This window comes from Lontra canadensis, unplaced genomic scaffold (assembly GCF_010015895.1).
Source record: "Lontra canadensis isolate GAN:19392208 unplaced genomic scaffold, GSC_riverotter_1.0 scaffold101, whole genome shotgun sequence".
NCBI lineage: Eukaryota > Metazoa > Chordata > Mammalia > Carnivora > Mustelidae > Lontra > Lontra canadensis.
Genome location: NW_022631095.1, coordinates 2,016,219 through 2,036,949, shown reverse-complemented (window position 1 = coordinate 2,036,949; position 20,731 = coordinate 2,016,219). Strand labels below are relative to the sequence as shown.

Sequence of the window (20,731 nt, the reverse complement as noted above, 5' to 3'; positions counted from 1 at the left end):
TCTTATCCATAATGTCTGTATATAAGTATATAGTATTTTTTAAATTGTTGGAGGTCATGAAAAAACCAGACCCCCTCCCCAGGAAAAAATGCACATAAACAAAATTTTGCATAGAATCTAAGATCCCATATTTAAAAACAAAAACAAAAATAAAATACTGACTTGTAAGAGAAATCTGGAAAACAAATTAAAATCTTACCAAAAAAAATAAGATACTGCTCTAAGCCATCCTGCCTCATCTCGCACTTTTCAAAAAAATCTTCAGAATATTCACAAACCCCATCAAAAGCTATTTTCTTTAAAAACACCAACACTTTGGCAGCCTTCAGGCTGAAAATCCCTAATGTTGCCAGGAGGATGAGCGTGGGTAAAAAGGTCATAGTCTGTAAGTTATTGAAGGATCTGTCCTATAAAAGAAGCCCTCTCCTACTCAGAAAGCTTTTGGAGACCACTGCCAGGGTGATCATGAGAACCTAGTGTTTCTCTGTGACAATCTGCAGTTGTCAGTATGAATCTGATTTACAAATAATGCTCATCCTCCACATCTACAGACCCTGGTCAAATGTGGTACAACCTGGAAAACTAATTGAATAAAGGCAGTGTTAGGAAAAATTCAATTTCCTTTGCACTCTGGATTCAGGTTGTTTCTTCATATTTGGTAGGTCTGTTCGTGTGTGTACATGTATGTGTGTGTACACACACATTTGTGTTATATCCAGTTTGTGGCTACAGAGAAGTTTTAAAATCCACAAGTGTCCTTCTGTCAAGGTTAAATTAGAAACTGCTTGCTTTTCAGTTGTTTCCTGTGTTGAAATAAAATGTTATCAGCTTCCCAGACTTCCTGGCACCATGTCCTTCACTTGCTTTAGTGGGGCTTCTTAGCAACATTAGAGCACCCCAATCTAAAGGTCCCTAAGTGTGCGTGTGTGTGTGTGTCTGTATATTTTAAAGCCTTCATTTTTCTTAAAAAAGAGACCCTAAAACTTGTTAACTTTGGCACATCTCCAGTACAAACCAGATAATATAGCTGTGGTTTTGTTAGATGATTTCTCTTTAAAGCAAGATACTTAATTGATTATTTCAGGTGTGACTGTCAGGAGCAAAGTTTGACTTCCTCGACGAACCATGATGGAAAGGGAATCATTGTCCTTAACAGCTTCAGTAACATCAGTTGTGGTGGTAACAGGTTGCCCATTTATGCTGACAATTACATCATGGTCTCTCAACCCAGAGCTGGGAGAGGAAGAAAAAAAGGACCATGAAACTAAGTTTTACTTGTCCCCATTTAGAATTTAATGCCTGTCTTTTATAGCACTATCTTGCTGTCATTTTTTTAATAATTTTATTTATTTATTATTTATTTATTTTTCCCCATACAGTTGTACTCTGATCAGTTTGGTTTTGACAGCCCACTTACTTGCCCCATCTCCACCCACAACATGATAGCTCTGCTTCCAGTTAAGTCAAAAACCAGTCATGCTTTCAAGTCTAAATATTCAAGGTTCTGGTTCTAGGCTCCTTTTCCCCAAAGTTGTGATTATATTCTGTCTCCAATATATTTGCTTCAGATAGAATATATATTCTAGAAACAAAAAACACCTCCAAACATGAAACACTTCAAAAAATATATAGCCATGCTGATGATTTCTCTTAAGGTCAGTAATGGGGGCGCCTGGGTGGCTCAGTGGTTAAAGCCTCTGCATTCCGCTCAGGTCATGATCCCCGGGTCCTGGGATCAAGCCCTGCATCACTCAGGTCATGATCCCCAGGTCCTGGGATCAAGCCCTGCATCGGGCTTCTGCTCATCAGGGAGCCTGCTTCCTCCTCTCTCTCTGCCTGCCTCTCTGCCTACTTGTGATCTCTGTCTGTCAAATAAATAAATAAAATCTTAAAAAAAAATTGTTTAAAGTCAGTAATGGGCTGGAAGAGGGACAGCAAATTAAATGATTCCAAGTGACTTCAAGAAAGCAGTAGTCCCACATTTCAATGTTCATCCAAATCACCTGGAGATCTTGTTTAAAATGCAGATTCTGATTTAGTGGTAGGGCCTGTCATTCTGCATATTTTTCTTTATTCTTTTTTTTTTAAGACTCATTTATTTATTTGACAAACAGCGAATGAGCTGGGGGAGAGGCTGAGGGAAAGAGAGAGAAGCAGACTCCACACTGAGCACAGACCCCGACTCTGGGCCGGATCTCACAACCCAAGACTACGACCTGAGTCTAAGTCAACTGTCGTAGGCTCGACCAACGGAGTCACCCAGGTGACTTCTGCATTCCTAAAAGAGCCCCCGGTGATGCCGTGCTGCTGGTCTACAGACCACATTTGAGTAGTAAGGACCAGGATACCTGAAAGAAATAGCTTTAGCCTTGAACCGAAAGATAAAAATAAAGGGTTGGGGGGAGGGCAGGAAGCAAGAAAATCTAGAAAGGCCTATGATGAGCCAAATTTAGTAACACAAGACCTAACATTTCGCTATTAACAGTTAGTACCCCATGGTTTCTTTCCCCTACTGAAAAGAGTTGTCATAATATCAAAAGATAATTGAGCTTTGAGAAACAAAAGTAGTGAGAAGTATGCTCAAGAAATATAAGAGAGGGACCCAAGAGAATAATTGTAGTACAAGCCACCTCTTCCCTCAGTAGTTAGTATAAATGTTTAAAAACAAGAGTAAAATCAGCTGGAGCACTTCTTTGATGAGCTGTTTTAGCATCTGCTTTATTAACATTCACTCATTCAGTGCTGGCCTCTAGTTCAAAGGAAAAAAGTACCCTAAAGTACCTAAAACACGTTCTTAAGCCTTCAGCCCTCTGAATTTTTCCTATTCTTAATAAATAAGATATCAAGAGTAGATTCAGGAATTCCTAGCAAAACTGATTTAAAACTTATGCTATTAACTCATCATGAATTCCTGAGCTATAAAAAACCCATCCCCTTCCCAAAAAAAAAAAAAAAAAAACACAAGTACACAAGTCTAAATCAGCACTGTCCAACAGAAGTGTAAGGCAGGGGGCGCCTGGGTGGCTCAGTGGGTTCAAGCCTCTGCCTTCGGCTCAGGTCATGGTCCCGGGGTCCAGGGATCGAGCCCCGCATCGGGCTCTCTGCTCTGCGGGGAGCCTGCTTCCTCCTCTCTCTCTCTCTCTCTCTGCATGCCTCTCTGCCTACTTGTGATCTCTGTCTGTCAAATAAATAAATAAAATCTTAAAAAAAAAAAAGAAGTGTAAGGCAGACCATATATGTAATTTTAAATTTTCTGGTAGCCACACTTTTTAAAACATTCTTTATTTTTGGAAATCTCTCTAAAAACAGATGAGGCTCATTTTAATAATATACCTATTTAAGTCAATATGTGTATTATTTAATATGTAACTTTTTAAATTATTAATACATATTTTAGACCGTTTCATATAAGTCTTTGAAACCCACTAGAAACAACACACATCTATTGTGCTGCTATACAACATCTTAAACAATGCAGTTGATTAAAGTTACAGGCAGTCCTTCCAAAACAAAAGGCATGTCTCATGGAAAAACTTTTATATAGCTTGCCTCTGTTTTGTTTTTTGCTTTTTTTTTACTTAAATAAATTAAAATTAAATAAGATTCTGTTCTTCAGCCACACCAGCCACATCTCAGTGTTCAATACCCATGTGTGGCTAGGGTCACTGTACTGACTCGTGCACATCTCGATCTAACACACATTTACCATGGCATGCTGGGTAATGGGCCAAGGCCTGAGCTCTTACCTTTCAGCAGCTGTTCCTTGAATCACCTCATACACAAAAACCCCAGAACTCACATCAGGGAAATCTGGATCTTGCCTTTTCAGCTCTTGAAGAAGGCTAAGAAAAGTGAGAAAGTTTCCCCAGAAGGTTAAGAAACACAATGAATTCATCACCTGAGCCCTGGTCGAAGCCTCCAACTCAATAGGTCCTCTTGTGTGTTCTACTGAAGGCTCCAGGCAGCCACTGAGGATTCCATCAGGCCGGTCGCAATTATTCTTCCCTGGGGTTGGCCCGGTACTCTACCAAAGCCCAGAGCCACTGGACATTATAAGCTCCATATAGCCACAGTGAAAGAAGCTAGTGAAATGTGCCGCAAATGATTCAGACAGAGGCAGATACCTACCCCGTGACAATGGGGCCCTACACTCACAAGAGTAGCCAGCTGGAGCCCACATGCTTTAGATTCCCTGTTAAGACCGTCCAGCTCTGCCTTTTGCTTCTGAAAAACAGCCCAGACATACTGAAACCCTTACTTCATAGTGAGAGGCAGCATTCGCAGACCGAGATACTTCTTCTGTGAAAGAGCCTTTCCTGGAAAGGAAAGTTATAGGGTGTTACTAACAACAAAACTTCTTTCCTTCTGGCAGAGCTTAAAAGACAACGAGTCACGGAACATCCTTACTATTATTTTAACTGCCCTTTCGGGCTGTCAGCCATGAAAATGTGCTTCAGAGAACCTTTGTCGCTAGCAAGGACACTCCTCCCATCCACCTCCCATCTCCAACCCATGGGTTTCCCTTCTGCCATATCCACATATTTCTGGGTACAACACACGCCCGGTTTTGTGCCCAGTTCCCCCCATTGCCCCCCAAACCATCTTGATAAGAGCTGGGTACCAGGGACTCAGTATTCTACACAATCCTAATGGCGGCCTCTAGAACAGATGGAAGGCTCCTTAGAAACACAAGAGGGGAATAAAAAGTCATAACTCCCCTCACCTTTCAACTGGCGCTCATGGAATTCTGCCAAGAACTGTCGAATTCGATCTGAGGGAATCGCAAAGGAGATTCCTGCAGTCACCTTCAATGTATTTATGCCAATCACGTCACCATCCTGGCAAGGGAGGAGACATCATTCAGTCGCCAAGTCGTGCAAACGGACCAGGACAAAACCAGGACCGGCAGAGGAGGGAGTGAAGCTAGTCTCTGAGGCTCAGAGCACAGAGGGGCTAGAGGAAAGGGGACTTCCTCAGAAAGCAGTGGATGTTACCCTTATAGGAACCTACCCATGTGCAGATCCCTGCTGAGGATATTTTTTCTTTTGAAGATTTTATTTATTTAACAGAGGGAGAGATCACAAGTAGTCAGAGAAGCAGGCAGAGAGAGAGGAGGAAGCAGGCTCCCCGCTGAACAGAGAGCCCGATGTGGGGCTCGATCCCAGGACCCTGAGATCATGACCCGAGCCGAAGGCAGAGGCTTAACCCACTGAGCCACCCAGGCACCCGCTTGCTGAGGATATTTTTTAAAACCTGAATTCATTTTTTCCTTCATCAAATGATTTTAAAAGTGAACCAGTTTGTATTTTGACACAGATAAGAGGACAAGGAGTACTTGCCTTTTCTCCTCAAATGAAACTAAAAATAAACATGGAAAAGGCAAAAAGCTGTTGGATTTTCAGCAACACTTCAATGGAACTCTTCAGAGTTAGCTAATTGACCTCAGAGAACAAAGCTCTACAAGGCCAAAGCTATGAAGTGGGAAACACTTTCCTCTTCATGCACTCATCACCCTTTAGCCTCTGTTGGGTAATGGGAAGGATAAAAAACGAGACTTCTGATCATATTAAAACACATACCATAATTCACCAGGTCTGGTGTGTGGTCTGACAATTTGCATGTCAGCCCTGCTCTACTAAACTCATTGTCTTTTTTTTTTTTAAAGGATTTTATTTATTTGAGAAAGAGTAAGAGAGAGAGCGTGAGCACACACAGAAGGAGAGGGAAAAGCAGACTCCCCACCCAGCAGGGAGCCTGACGCTGGGCTCAATCTCAGAACCCTGGAATCATGACCTGAGCCAAAGAGAGATGCTTTACCTACTGAGTCACCCAGGTGCCCCCTAGTAAACTCACTATTAGAGAAAGCAGGCACAAGAAAACTATATGAGTAGCATTACTATGAGTAAAAGAGCGCTCAGTAATTTCACTTAGTTAGTTCAACCTCCAAAAAGCAAGTGTAATGTGTGAAGAACGGAAAACAATCAGCTCAAAGGGACTCAGCATGATCACAGACTATGTGTCAAACAGCACTGCACTTTATGTTTTCGCAGGTATTTAAGCAACTAGAAACTCTCGCCTTTCCACTAGAGATGATGAGCAACATCTGAGAATTAAATACATGACAGAGCGGTGGATTCTCCCTGAGGCTTCTCTCTGTCAGGACTAAAACCCCAAACAGACCACGTCATGTAGTTATTAGCACTTTGAGATGCGGGACAGTTCTTCCCATGCAGGAGCCGGCGGTCTTCAAGTATAGACATTACATAGCACAGTGGGTCATCTGACTTATATTTTAATTTAGTGTCCTGAGCTTTTGTTAACTTGGTGATGAAAACAGCATGGCAAAGAGATGTCAGTAAGCAAAAGTAAATGATGATGGGTAAATGATGATAACCCCACCACAGATCTTAGATCTTCGCTAACTATTTACTTAAGACGCAATCATAGAAAAAGCATCTTACCAAGATCTCTACACAAAAGTGACATCCTACTCTGCATCGTCAGTCTTGGAAAGTTGGGAAGAGACATGAGACAGCCAGGAAAGTGGCCACTTACCAAGTTCACCAGAGGGCCCCCAGAATTGCCGTGCTGAAGACGGAATTTGAAAAAATCATCAGTGCTTCTCTCCTTGTCATTTATACATGATTCCTAAAGAGGTTTACCCAAAGCAGCCAGCTCTGGGGAGCCCCTGTTCCTCACAGACAGACAAAGCCTCACCCCTGTCATCACCAACACTGAAGTCAGTGCGGGTAACAGACAAGAGCCAAAGGATCACCACCTTCTACAGCAGGGGTGACCTCAATGACAGACCCAAAGAGACTGTTCAATATCATGGATGCCGAAGGTCACATCAAACGGGCTAAACTCTAACAACATGGCATTCCATCTCTCCAATGAGGGTCTAACTGAACTCTGGACAGCCCCAACAGGCCAAAGGGAAAAGAGGGCCTTCTGACATGTTCTTCTCACTGTCCTGCCAGTACATTATGGGCTGAGGATGGCCCTCCCGAGTAACTTACGTTAATTATGGCATCCGTCTGAATATAGTCCATGTCTGAATTCTTCAGCCCAAGCTCTCTGCTCCCTCGCTGTGTAGAGCTGACAATTCCTGCCGTCACTGTGTTCTGCAGAGAAAACGGGCTGCCCAAGGCCACCACAAACTCTCCAGCCCGCAGGTCAGAGGACCTGCCCAGCAGCAACACAGGAAGGTCAGTCTGCACACAGCCAGGAGGGGTGGGAGGGACAGAGATACGAACAAATCAAGAATAGAATCAACCACATTTGTGTACAACACACATATGACAAGGTCTCGGTCATTTGGACACTTACAAGCCAAGAATCCCCCACCCTCTCACATGGGTTCTGTAAGGGCCTGATGCTTCTTCCTCAAATTCCAGCAAGCACGACCTCTCACTTGGTAAGATGATCAGGATCATCTCTAAAATCTAAAATTATTGTTCTGTAGAAATTACTGTAACTAAAGGACCAGTGAAGTTGCTGATGAACATACACTGACATTAGCAATGTAGCACTATACCAGCTCACACTGACATTAGCAACGTAGCACTATACCAGCTCAAAATTTTAATTTTTTAAAGATTATTTATTTATTTATTTGAGAGAGAGGGAGGGAGGAAGAGAATGACAGAGAGAAGGCAAGCACAAGTGGGGGAGGAGCAGAGAGAGGGAAGCAGACTCCCCACTAAGCAGGGAGCCCGATGTGGGGCTCAACCCCAGGACCATGAGAAAATGACCTGAGCCGAAGCAGACACTTAAAGACTGAGCCACCAGGCACCCCCCAGCTCAAAATTTTAGATCCAAATTAAACCACAAACAGAAAGGAGATCGCCCAGAGCCGTGCTTCTCAAATTTTAATGTGTACACGAATCACCTGGAGATCTTACTAAAATGCAGATTCTAACTCAGTAGACCCAGGTGGGATCTGAGATTCCTCATTTTTTAAAAAATTCTCAGATAACGTCTGATGCTGCTGATGTGCAGACGAGACTTTGTGTAGCAAAGACCTCGGAGTATTCCTCAGCAGCTCTGAATCCATTGCAATCATTCCTAGTATTCTAAGGCAAGCAGAGAAATGTTTCAAAGAAGCATCTGTTGAAGGAGGAGGCTGGATAGTTAATAGAAGTTGTTAGGGATATACAGACGGGCATAGCAGAAAACCAAAGAGTGAAAAACAGGGGAAAAAGGAAACTAGAAAATAGCATATACCAGGTAGAAAAGATGTGGCATGGGAACGGGGATGGAGCAGAAAATATCAGCCAACTGGTGGAAATCCCCAGATGCACAGACTGACTTGGTCCTGCATACTCACATTTGGCTCAATCTTAATCAGCGCAAGATCCAGTTTATGGTCAATGTCTTTGACAGTGGCTTCATATTGGACCCCACTCTGGAGCTCCACCTGGATCCGATGCTGGTTGGTGAGGACGTGGGCATTAGTAACAATGAGCCCATCCTCAGACACTATGAACCCAGAGCCACTGGACGCAGGAATATCCTTGTTGCTAAAAGGTGACCTGTCCCAGCAAAACCACAGCATAAGCAGAGGGCAGGAAAATCTGGGGATCCATCCCAGTCTGAGAACACAGAACCTCTCATTTATCAAATACAGCTCCACTACAGTTTTCTCAGACATTTTACTATCCCCTGTCTGTGTTTTCATTCTCTCCATGTCTAACTGGTCTCTGCAGGTTCAGCGCCCTAGCCATCTCTTAGGAACCACGACTGAGAGCTGAGTCCAGCTCTCCTTTTCCAGGGATGACCCCCTCCCCTCCTTCAGCGCGGGTCAGAGAAGCAACTCTCTGCTTCAGAGGCCTCACCTAACCATACCACTGCAGACGTGGACCTGGTGCCACATTATTGAGGACCCAGGCGGGGAGGGAGTCAAAGAAGTCTGGTTCCAGCTTGGGTTCCACTACTAAGTGGCTTTGTGACGTAGGATTTCCTTCCAGGCAAATGAGGGGCCTGAGCAGGTCACCATCAGGATGCCTTCTGGCTCTGACATCGGACCTTCCATTTTGTCCGCGCGAGACGAGGAGGAGAGAAACCCCAGACACCTAAGTGCCGAGGAGTAGCCCTGATTTGGAAGTCACAATCCCTACGCTTCTGCTCTTTGGCTAAACCACCCGGAACAGAGTATACAACCTGCTCGAGCCGCGATTTCCTCACAGCGGGTTTTATGACTAAACGATGCCTGGAAACGGATCCGGAGCGGGTGAGCTCTCAGAAACTGCCCGCTGGGGTAGCTGGCGGCCTCGTCCTGCCTCCTTTACCTGCGGAACAGCTGCAGGTGAACCACAGACGGTGCCACCTTCTCCACCACCTCCGCGATGAAGTTGTACTTGCTCCGGAGCCCGCCCGCACTCCTGGTCCCTGCGAAGAAATGCTCCATTCTTGGGGGCGGTGGGCGCCCCGCTGCTCGGCCGGACCCGGCGTCATATCCCAAATCCCCCGGGCTCTCGCCTCCTCCTCTCTCCTGTCCCTCCCTCTCCTGGGTGTATTCGCCGCCACCCCGCAAGGAGACGCCTTGAGGGAACCCGACCTGTCATCCCGGATGGAAAGAAAAAGAGAAAAGAAAAAAGGGAAGACGCCATTCAACAGGCCTGGGGAGGCAGGCGGGGAGAAGCCGCATGGGAACTGGTAAGGAGACACCTCGGGCGGAAAGAAAACTGGGAACGGGGCGTTGAATCGGGAAGCAAAGGCGGGAGGCCCGCGGCGAACCGCGCGACCGCGGCGAGCGGCTTTGGGGACTTGCGAGCCGTCCGAGCGCGCGGGTCCCCGCGCTCACCTCGACCTGCGCAGTCGCCCTTCAGCACCGGCAGGGCGGGCAGCGCGCCTCGGAGGCGCGCGGCGCGGTTGTCGGCGCGCAGCGCGCACAGGCTGGGGTAGGTGCGCCCGTCGCTGCCGCACACCGCCGCCCCCGCCGCCGGGCAGCCGCACGTGCCGACCCAGGCGCCGCGGAGGCGCGGGGCGCTGAGCGGCGCGCGACACTGCAGCCCCGGGGCGCACGGCAGGCCCAGCGCCCCGCCACAGGCCTCGCCCTCGGCCGCGGCGCAGACGCGGCAGCAGCGGCAGCGATCGAGCACCGGCGTCGACCCCGCCGAGCAGGAGGGCAGCGGGGGACAGCGCGTGGGCTCGCAGACCCTGGGACAGGGCAGCAAGGCCCTGGACCTCCTAGCCTCGACTCTGGGCACGGGCAGCAGGGGCAGCAGCAGCCACAGCAGGAGGAGTCGTCCTGGCACAGCTGGTCGCAACAGCGGTCTAGTCATCTTGCCCTCTTCCTTCTTCACTCTCCAGTTTACTTTGGACTCGCAACTGCTCTAAAATGAGCAACACTTTCTCCCGGTTAGGTGCCGCCTCCGTCACCCCCAGACTTTAAGGGGCAGAGCCTGGCAGACCTCTCCATACATACATACACACACACACACACACACACACACACACACACACACTCATCCCCTAGCACATGTCCCCGCCCCCGCCGCAAGGCCAGGTCCACCCCACGCAATGAAGAGAGGTCCCCAGCCCTGCCCTGTGCAGGGACCTACCTCGGGAAGTCCAGAAAACCAATAATGGGGCAGACTGACAGGAGAGATCACCCACCCACGGACAGAAGGTCAGCGTTAGGAAAACATACACCATATTTCAGTATTTCACATGGTTTTATTACAAAATAAGCAACAAAACAGTTTTAGAAAATTATTTTTTGCTACATACCAATTAGGAGATCACATAAAATGAGAAGCGTAACAGTTTCCATGCACTCAGCTCAGTGCTTACAGTGAGTGCATTTCACAGCTGAAACATACTGGTTCAAAACACAAAATCATGCCACACCTTCATAAGCAGTGGGGGGAGAGGTCAAACAATATATTTTTGCTAATATTAGCTTTATTCAAATTCTACTTAGCACAAGTGACTGTAACTGACTGCTGCAGGCAATAACAGAGAGAAAAAAAAGAGTACGAAAAAAAGTGATGGTGGTAGAAAAGATTTGCTAAACTGTCCATTTTTGACATGTTCAAAGTTTATAAACATAAACAAAGCACATTTGGGAAACTCAATTTCCAAAACAGTGTTACTGGTCAACAGTGAAAACAAACTTCAAATCCCACGCTCAACTCTATTTAGGTCCTTTTAGCCCGTATCAGAGCACAGCTGTTATATTCAGCAAGGAAAATAAACCTTTTGCTTCAAGTGAACTATAAAGCTGGACCTTCCCTCTGCTCTTTCTCACGTGAGTGAGCTCAGCATTCTACTCAGAAATAAACGTATAACCTCCGATATTTTGACCTGAGACTACTCTACACCTTAGTAGGTGTATGATGTCTCCCAGGATGCAAAAGGTCCAACAATGTTTCCGTACCACCAACAGATCTTGAGTAAGCAAATCCTTAAGTTCTCAAGAATAGGGGATGGTAAAGAGTTCAATTATTGGGAAAACCATCTGTAATACTGTTACACAAACTGAGTCAAGACCATTTCGAAAGTCTTAGGAAAACAGCACAACTCAGAGAAGGATTTTATTCCACAAAGAAAATGCAGTACCTTTTTGGTTCTTCCCCCCCCCCCCAAACTCAGATTTATTCCAAAACCTATACATTTAACTAGTAACCTATACTGCTTCTCTGCCCTACTTTTTCCATCTGGTTCCATACACATTTAAAGCCAAATGCTTTGACTATATATGCACTATCTTTGGCTCACATGCGCAGTGACATTAAAAAGTTGTGATGTGAAATTGGCCAGAAGGTAAGAAATATGGACACAAAAGGAATTCTGAAATAAGGTTTGGGAATGACAATCCTTACAGACTTCACTGAAGATAATTCTATTTATCTGGTATTGGAACTACATTAACAATGTTCCCATTTGGTATTCCCAAGTATTTGCCAACTAGAGTCCTTGTTTTCCCCCTCTTTCATAATAATAATATAATCTAGATTTATAAGCATGTTTAATTTAACACATCCTAAATAGACCCTACTGAAATAAGAAACATATAAGCTTACTATAATGGCCAATTAATTGAGCAGTAGTATTCTAGCAGAGAGTTTATTTAACAAAAGAGAAATGGGTACATTTTCACAGCTTAAACACCAAAAGATGACAGCTTACATGAGTTAGGGAATGTTTTAAGGGATCTCCTAACTTATTTTTGTTAGTGCAATATCACTTATTTTGTACTTTGTTTGATCTATCTAGCCAAAGAATTTTCTTGAGGAAAATCTGAAGACAAAGTGAGAGACAAAGAGCTTTAAGAATCTGAAATGCCTACTTATCAGGCTACTTAAAGCTGTAACCTTGGTCATCCATAAATAACTAACTCTCAAGCCACAAATTTCTGATGACAAAAGTCTACAAGAGTCTGCAAAAAAGAGGACAGAGAGAGAGAGAGAGAGAGAAATCCAGTACTACATGTCTTTTCTACCAGAACCACTAGGCCAAAGAATTTAAGTGAAAAAACAGCTTCAATGCAGTGCAGTCAAGAAAAGTTCTCAACATGACATAGACTTCAAGGAAATTACACTGCCTGGAAGGAACAAAGATTTCTCTCACGCCCCTAAAGATTTCTGATGACAAGTTTTTGCCTCTGTATTAGATCTAAACATAAGGAAGGAGAAGGGATTGACTTAGGGGAAAATGTATCTCTTGGTATCTTCCTCTAGTCATTAATTTTTAATTTAAAGCTAATTGATCTAGCTGATAAAAGGCATAGACAGAAATGAGTTAGTTTTTCTCTCCCTTTAGGGAATCCTGATAAGTTAACAGTTCAGCACATAAGTTGGACAATTCTCCCAGGGACCCTGGAAATAGTATTTTCTTGTCAAATGAACGAAGATACACCCAAAAATCTGGGTGGGAAGTGCCATCTATGCTCTTCTACCTGGGAAATCTCTAGTCAGCAATGGAGAGCCTCTAAATCAATGTTACTATGCAGAGTTTCTGTTTTACTAAAAATATAAATATCTCTCAAGATTATCTTTGTATCTCTTCATTGTTAAGTACATGGAACCTTATTTAGGGTTACAAGGTTTGATCATGCAAGTCCGCAAAGTTTCATTCAAAGGGCAACAGAAAGAGTAGAAAGAAAGCAAATCCGCCAGGGTTTATAATATACAGCACTTAAAATTAGACTAACATCAGCCCACTGAAGAAAGCTATGAGGTTAAGGATTCAAGAAATCTGTCCTGAAACAGACCTTTTCTTCTGTCTGGAAAACACGGATCAGAAAAGTTTATCTGGATGTCCGTCTTTTCCTAGGACCTACTCTAAAGCAATTCTAACACTCTAAGATAGAGATCTGACCTCTCACACAAGGGAATTATCCTACACTTATCAACCCTCCGAACTTCCAAATAATGCCCTAGCAATGGAAATGTCTGCTCTATTCTCAATAGTTGTGACTTTTAACACCGATAAACCCATCCCCAAGGCCTGACGCAGAAATTGGGGGGCAGGTCTGTCACTCACATTGACATTATTTGGGGTCATAGACAAGAACAGAATAATTCCCAGAACTGGCCGACCCACGGAGGTGGAATCTTTGCCCATACCTTCACACGAGATCCCTATTTCTTCCCCTCTGGAGGTCCCCTGGGAGGCTCTACCCTTGTAGACATTCTGAGAGCTACCTGCTGCCCCCCAGATTTTAACACCTCCCCTCAGAATGTATCCCCGGCAAACCAACTGGGTTAGTTACAACCTTCCTACTTCACAGTCAGACCTCAGCCAATAAACAGGAATTAGATAAACCAGAGGACTGGCTCAAGATTCTGTGCCTGGCCTGGGAAGTAAAGGAAGAAACTACAACTAGGACGAGGAAATACAACTTGGTTGGGGATGAAATTGTACTCCCAACCTCCTCTGACCAGGAAGATCTTAGGGCAAAGTAGAGGCAACCTGCTCTCCACTGAGTGTGCCCACAGGCCTAACCTAGTTTCCAAGTTAAATACACTTGGAAATATTTTAAAAAATATTTTAAAAAATATTAAAAAACAAACAAACAAAAAAAACCAACAGGGCAGCTGGATGGGCCCCTTCCACCGAGCCTCCACAGGAATATGAGTGCCAAATGCTCTCTGACTGTCCTCCAAAACATAGGGAAACTGAGTGATGGCCTCCTTTTCTTGAGTCCTCCCCCCTCCCAGGACACCGTGCCCTATCACACATCAGAAGTCCGTATGCTCTCGTCATCAAGGCTGAACAGAAATGGTTTCTCCTTGGGGTGCTGGGGCTCCGACCTGTGCCTTATCCGGGAGCTAGGCAACAGCCCAGAAGTACTGCTCTCCCCAAGTCGAGGCGTGAACAAAGAGTCCCCAGGAGTCTCTTCAGCTGGAAGCAGCTTGTCCCCGGCCTGGGGCACAGGGGTCCAGGGTTGCCAGGAGGACGCCACAGAGGGGGCTTTGCAAAGAGCTTTTTTCTCTTCCACAAGTGGCCGCCCCCTGCACAGGACAGAGTTGGGCCCCCCCGAGAGGCCGGAGCTTCCAGAGCGAGTCAAAGAAATGGATCTAGAAAAGGACATATCCTACAAAAATAAAAGGGAAGGGGGAAAAAAGGAAAATAAGACATTTCCTGACAATGTTTATCCCAAAGCCCCAGGAAGAGCACCCACCCAGGATCACCCCCTCATAGGTCCAGGGCACTTGTCTCCAGAAATCAGGTCTGACCAACAGAATTCACTCCAGATGTGTCAAGGTCTGCCTGGCAGGGAGATGGGTAGAACACATCACAGACTCTGTCTCTTTACCCAGCCCTACCTCACCTCTTTCCAACAACCAAAAAAAAACAAGCAATTAAACTTTGTGTAAAAACAAAAATCAGTAGAAAGAGAAAACAAACATGACAGCCAGAGGCTTCAGCTGCCTCACCAAATAAAACCTGCCCCTCAGAGCGACTCCGTCTCTTAAGTTGACAGTGTCCATGTACCAGAAAGGAAGTGACTTACTCTGGGGTGGCACTTGAGGGCCTGGACAGCTGCCCCGATCTCCTTAATCCAGCTGTGCATGTCTTCTGGACTGTCCGCCTGCAAAACACCCACAGCACTTAGGGAGAAATGTTTGGCACTATGATTTCAGCTAGCAAAGTCTGTGATTCAATTCTAAGTTTATAAAATCACACCATTAGAGCTGGAAGGAGCCCAGAGACCATGTCATCCAGTGGCTCTGACTTATGAGGACATTTGATTCCTGAAAACTCATATCTGACACCCCATAAAGAAAACAGCTCCAAGCAGAGCTGCTCTGCAGCGAGGCAGAGGCCGTCCCTGCTGAAGCCCCTCACCCTGTCTGGAACACAACGGGCTTCCACGGAAAAGAAAAATGAGGCCCAGAAAGCCGAGCTCAAGGCTTACAGTTGGTCTAGATTCCAGTTCTCCTGACTCCCAGTCCAAGCACCTTTCTACCACAGCCATCCAAAGAGAATAATCCCTTTTTCAACTCCAGTCCTGCTAAAGCCAAACCCTCTGCAAATCCTCCAAGATACATATTATCTCCAGGAACAAGGCTTCGCTCAGAGCACAAGCGACCTGGGTCTGTCTGGACTCCATCCAGGCCTGAAGAGCCGGTAGACTCAGAGCACCAAGCTTACCCAACAAGAAGGGCATTGCTGAGCCTTTAAAAAGCAAAGCCCCCAGAAATACCTACTGACCCCAGAAGGGGGCAGCAGCAGCTCTGTGAAGAGAAGAAGGAAAATGAAATGGCCAAGCAGCAGCAGGTGGAGCCCTCAGGATTCTCAGGGCCTTCCAGCTTTACAGTAGTTGAGTTTAAGGGAGCCTAGCAAACGCTTGCTGCGGCCCTACTCAGTCTTACACGTGGCATCGGGGCCAGGCACAGAGATGAGACCAAGACCAAACCCCTGACCTCCAGAAGTTTCCTTTTGGTAATCTCTCTCTGCTCCCTGTGCCTTCCCCTAACAGTCTTACCCCAAATCACAAGTGTTCATCTCTGTGCCTATGCAAGGTATATGTAAATGCCACCCTCCTGCCCGCAAAATTCTCCACATAGGCCCCTCACTTTCCCCATTCCCCCAGATGATTCTTTCCTGTTGCACTGTGTCAGAATAAAACCACAACTAGTTTTTTTTTTTTAAATCCTCGAAGTGCCGTTCTGTCAACCAAAACAAACCCTCATTAGTTAGGTGTGTGCAGAAGACACTTAGAAAAGAAATGGTTTCAGGGGTGCCGGGGTGGCTCAGTCAGTTAAGCCTCTGCCTTCCACTGAGGTCATGATCTCAGAGTCCTAGGATCGACCCCCGCATGGGGCTTCCAGCTCAGAGGGGAGTCAGCTTGCCCTCTGCCTCTGCCCCACCCTCACCACCCACCCCCCCAATCCCGCCACTTGTGCTCTCTCCTCTCTCCCTCTCTCCCTCTCTCAAATAAATAAATAAATAAATGGAATCTTAAAAAGAAAAGAAACTGTTTCACATGCTGGCATACTGGGTTAAGTGGGTATAAAAACAACCTGAACATTTTTCTCACACATTAGAGCTGCAACTTCACCTGTATTCTCCCTCACCACCCCAACCCCTGGGCTTTTCCCAGTTGTGTCACATCCTGGTGATTGGTTTTCCAAGAAAAAGACAAATCCATCCCTAGTTCAAGAAGATAAACAGGATGAGCTGTCCAAGATTCTTCCAGAAGTTATTTTACTAATCTCAGGGCTAGCCTGTTCTACTGGTGAGTAGAACCACTGGGAAAATGCAATGAACCCATTTAGGTAAAGCAGTTTGAACAGAAAGTATTAGTTATTGCTGTTGTTATTATACGAGGGACACAAATGAAGCCTTAAATTCTAACATTATATATAAATTCCAACTATATATATGTATATGTATATGTATATTATATATACATATTAATATATAAAAAATAAATTCCAACATTATATACATAATGCATATAAATATAAAATAAATAATATAAATGAATGTTATATTAATATATTAATATATTAATGTATGTTTATTATATAATATATATACACTATATAAATATATATAAAGAAATTTATAAATAAATTCCAACACTATATATATACACATATATAAAATATACATATTCCAACACTATATATATATATATATATATATATATATATATATATAAAACTGGCCTCTCCCTGAGATTTTTTTGTTGTTGTTTCCTCATACTCAAACCACAAGTAATTCCTGCCTAAGAATCAAATTGTCCAGATGAAATAAGATAACCTACTTGGCTACTTTTAGTTGAATTAGATAGAGGTAATTAAATTGTCCACTAGTAGAAAAGCATTTCTCAAAGGTTTTCCTTCTAGAGAGACAGCTGATCTGGTAGGAGGAAATGTCAGAAGACCGGGAGAGATGGAGATGAGAACTGAGGGAAAGACAAATGTCTCCCACACCATACAGGAGCTCTGGCATTTTCATGCAACAGACCACGCGATCCCCACAGTGATAGCTTCCAGGGTATGAAGCTACTTCAACCCCCACTCCACAACCCAAGCACAACACAGCAGCCCCCATGTCAAATGTTGCCTTACAAGCCATAAGCCAACTGTCGGATTATCCTTTGAGACCCCACCAATGCCCTCGTACATCTCTCCAGGGACCCACCACACCACGAGACTAGCAGTCTTCACCCCAGCCTCCATCTAGCAAGGAGTAAAAGAAACTAAGGGCCACCTGACTTAACACCTGGGGAGTCAGACCCAAGAATCAGAACCCTCTAAAACACATTTAAATTGTTTCCAACTTCCCTATCATATAGGTAATGCTGCTATTCATAACTTTGTGCACAAAGGTTTGGGTTTTTGGTTTTTGGTTTTTGTTTTTTTTTCCATTTTTACCATTCTTCAGCTCCTAGGAAAATTACTAAAGAATATGCATTCTTTTAAGGCTCTTGTTACATCTGGCAAGAGAGACTTCTGGTGAAAAATATAGATTTCACTTGTCACCAATATATTATTTTATTAGGTGCACCCCAGCTAGAATTAAGTATTTTAGGGTGCCTGGGTGGCTCAGTGAGTTAAGCCTCTGCCTTCAGCTCAGGTCATGATCCCAGGGTCCTGGGTTCAAGTCCTGCATCAGGCTCTCTGCTCAGCAGGAAGCCTGCTTCCCCCACCACCCCATCTTTCTCTCTGCCTACTTATGATCTCTCTCTTTGCCAAATAAATAAATAAAATCTTTTTTAAAAAAAGAATTAAGTATTCTAAATTTTTACGTCTTTGTTAATATGATGGGCAAAATAATTAAATCTCTGCCTTAAAAGATTTAGTAATTAAAGATGGAAACTGTTTGCTAAGTATATTTTTTCCCCAGTTCTCTAATCCTGCTTAAGGATATTTCCTGTCAGATAACCGTAAGAGTTAACCCAACCAGGAGGATAGTAAGAGTAGGCATTAGTAAGCATTATTTTAATGTTTAACAAATGTCATTTTAAAATATTATCCAGGGGTTGCCTGGGTGGCTCAGTTGGTTAAGCATCTGCCTCTTGATCTCAATCTCATGGTTGTGACTTCAAGCCCTACATTGGGCTCCACACTGGGTGTGCAGCCTACTTAAAAAAATAATAAAATAAAATATTTTTCAAATAGAAAAGCAGATAATGTGATAAGAATGAGAAGAAACAGACCATCATTTTATTGAGATCACAATTATAAACTCTATTTGTACTTTTAGAACTGGGATTCACTGAAAACAAACATATGGCATATGTGTAGGTCTATCTTTAATGGGAAGCTTGGGCTTAGCTTTCATCAAAAACCCAAAAAGATCTTAAAACAACATCACAAGGGTGAACCAAAAAAAAAAAAAAAAAAACAGTGCTGAGTCCACACACCCTATGATGAATTACAAAAAGTCTAAAAGATGCTTAAAATTCAGCAGAATAAAAAGGGAAGTGCCACCCTCATACCTTCATCTCTTCCTGGCATGCTGAAGTGTGTGCATTTGTTTCTGGCACTTGGCTGGAAAGAAAAAGTAGGGTTTCTGTCCTTGAGAACAGTTTCTGAGGTGAGATGAACAAAGGGTATTAAAAGGAATCACAGCAGCCTGCGGTTTATTGTAGTCCAATGAGCTTTTTTACTGAGGACCTACTCTGAACCTAGTACCATAACAGATGCAATGATTTGAAGCAATGAATTCCAGAGGTCGTCAGTAACAGGCCTCCAGTATCTACTGGGGTGGCTTCTGCTGCCGCTGTCCAACATTTATAGGATGCTCCTTCTCCATTCTGTTCTCCACCTCTGCACTACCCCTCCTTCCCTAAAATTCCCTAAAAATCCCTCCCCCTCCCTACCTAATTCTGTCTTTAGACACAGCGCGGCCACATCCAATTGTCTAGGCTGTGCACTGCATAGTTCCTAAGTGTTGTCATTCACCCTATAGTCTAAATTAAAACAGTAAGTGTCCAAAGAATTCTCGCCAAACACTCTGCAATTCACTTTGGAGCCCTCTTATTACTACTCTTAATCCTGACACAGCCCCCCGCCCCATTACTACTCTTATTCTGACAACTGGGCTTATGGCAAGTTACCCAAACCAGGCTGCACTACATTTTTCATCTGGAATAACTAAATCCTCCAACCTAATACCCCAACCTTCTATGACTGGAAAATGGGGAAATGGTGAACCCTGCATGCCTTGTATTCCAAGGAATGAAATCTCATCTTGAACCCTTGTCCAGGACTGAGAACCATCTACGGGCTGATGAGTCTGCTGACCTCCCAAGCTTAGATACCTGATTACTGCCAGATTCGTTCATGGTCACCCTGATCCACCTAACAGCCAGTCCCCTCAAGCTGTTCTCTCCTGGTCACCAATGGCCACACCCTTTCCATCTTGGGCTCTGCACTGAGCTTTTATTTTTTATATACTTTTTTTCCTATTTAAATTCCATTAATTAACATATAAAGTATTATTGGTTTCTGAGGTAGAGGTCAGTGATTCACCAGTCTTATAGAAAACCCAGTACTCATTGAATCACGTGTCCCCCTGAATGTCCACCACCAGTTACCCCATCCCCCCATCTACCTCCCCTCCAGCAACCCTCAGTCTGTTTCCTATAATTAAGAGTCTCTTATGGTTTGTCTCCGTCTTCATATTTTGTACCAATCTCCTTTTAAACAACGCAAGTGAGTAGGTCCTTCCTAATCAGTTCCACAGTTCACCAGATTTATGATCTCGAACAATTTACCTTCAGACACTCCGTCTCCTCATCTGTAAAATGGAGATGGCCTCAGAGATTGCTGAGAAATTAAGTGATATGTTGCCTGTAAACTCCTTAGCACTGTGACTGTCACAACTGAGTGTCCAACAAATGGTAGCATCCCAGGGTTCAAATTATACGTTAAGTGTGACATAGAAGGCATATGTGACAGACGGTAAATGACCAACACGTCAGCAGTTGGAAGCTGGCCCCATTCTGTCACCCAAGCCTCTGTGCCCTGCCCAGGAGTCTGTTTGCTCTGCCTCAGCTTCCCTGCCCTCTGGTCTAGCTTCCCCAGACACCGAGCATACGTGGTTCTTTCCAGCAGATCTACCCAACATACACTACGAAGCAGGTCAGAATGCCACTGAGGCATGGTGGCGAAAGCTGCTGGCACCAAACTATAGGAGTAGTCATATGCTTTTACCTTTTGCATGAAAAACAATTTTTACTTGGAACAAATGACTGACAAACAATCAGTCAAACTTACTCAGACTTGGGCATATGGTGGACTCTATCTCAAAAATGAAT

The 20,731-nt window shown here is 44.4% G+C and overlaps 2 protein-coding genes across 6 annotated transcripts in view; both read right to left on the bottom strand.

Moving 5' to 3' along the window:
• Positions 1-141: 141 nt before the first annotated feature.
• HTRA4 (HtrA serine peptidase 4) lies at positions 142-10,377 on the bottom strand. Its single transcript, XM_032838046.1, has 9 exons — positions 9,806-10,377; positions 9,291-9,390; positions 8,330-8,534; positions 7,020-7,214; positions 6,556-6,588; positions 4,724-4,838; positions 4,259-4,316; positions 3,747-3,842; positions 142-1,233 (listed from the first exon to the last, which is right to left on the bottom strand). The coding sequence occupies exons 1-9, from the start codon at positions 10,284-10,286 to the stop codon at positions 1,068-1,070; spliced, it is 1,449 nt and encodes a 482-aa protein (XP_032693937.1). The 5' UTR covers positions 10,287-10,377; the 3' UTR covers positions 142-1,067.
• A 3,641-nt stretch (positions 10,378-14,018) lies between these two features.
• PLEKHA2 (pleckstrin homology domain containing A2) overlaps positions 14,019-20,731 on the bottom strand; it is a 69,161-nt gene continuing 62,448 nt past the window's right edge. For all 5 annotated transcript variants that reach the window (XM_032838050.1, XM_032838051.1, XM_032838047.1 and 2 more), the window contains 2 exons: positions 14,966-15,043; positions 14,019-14,545 (listed from right to left, as the gene is read on the bottom strand). In XM_032838050.1, the coding sequence (XP_032693941.1) occupies positions 14,183-14,545; positions 14,966-15,043 (441 nt within the window). In that variant the 3' untranslated portion in view covers positions 14,019-14,182. The remainder of the gene's footprint in view (positions 14,546-14,965; positions 15,044-20,731) is intronic.

What these genes read in the sequence shown, in the direction of transcription:
- HTRA4 (XM_032838046.1), bottom strand. Translation starts at nt 10,286, where the DNA reads ATGACTAGACCGCTGTTGCGACCAGCTGTGCCAGGACGACTCCTCCTG. An exon ending in AGACGGATGCCATAATTAAC is followed by an intron (nt 6,589 to 7,019) that starts GTAAGTTACTCG and finishes TTCCGTCTTCAG; the next exon opens with CACGGCAATTCTGGGGGCCC. An exon ending in CCATGAGCGCCAGTTGAAAG is followed by an intron (nt 4,317 to 4,723) that starts GTGAGGGGAGTT and finishes TTTCCTTTCCAG; the next exon opens with GAAAGGCTCTTTCACAGAAG.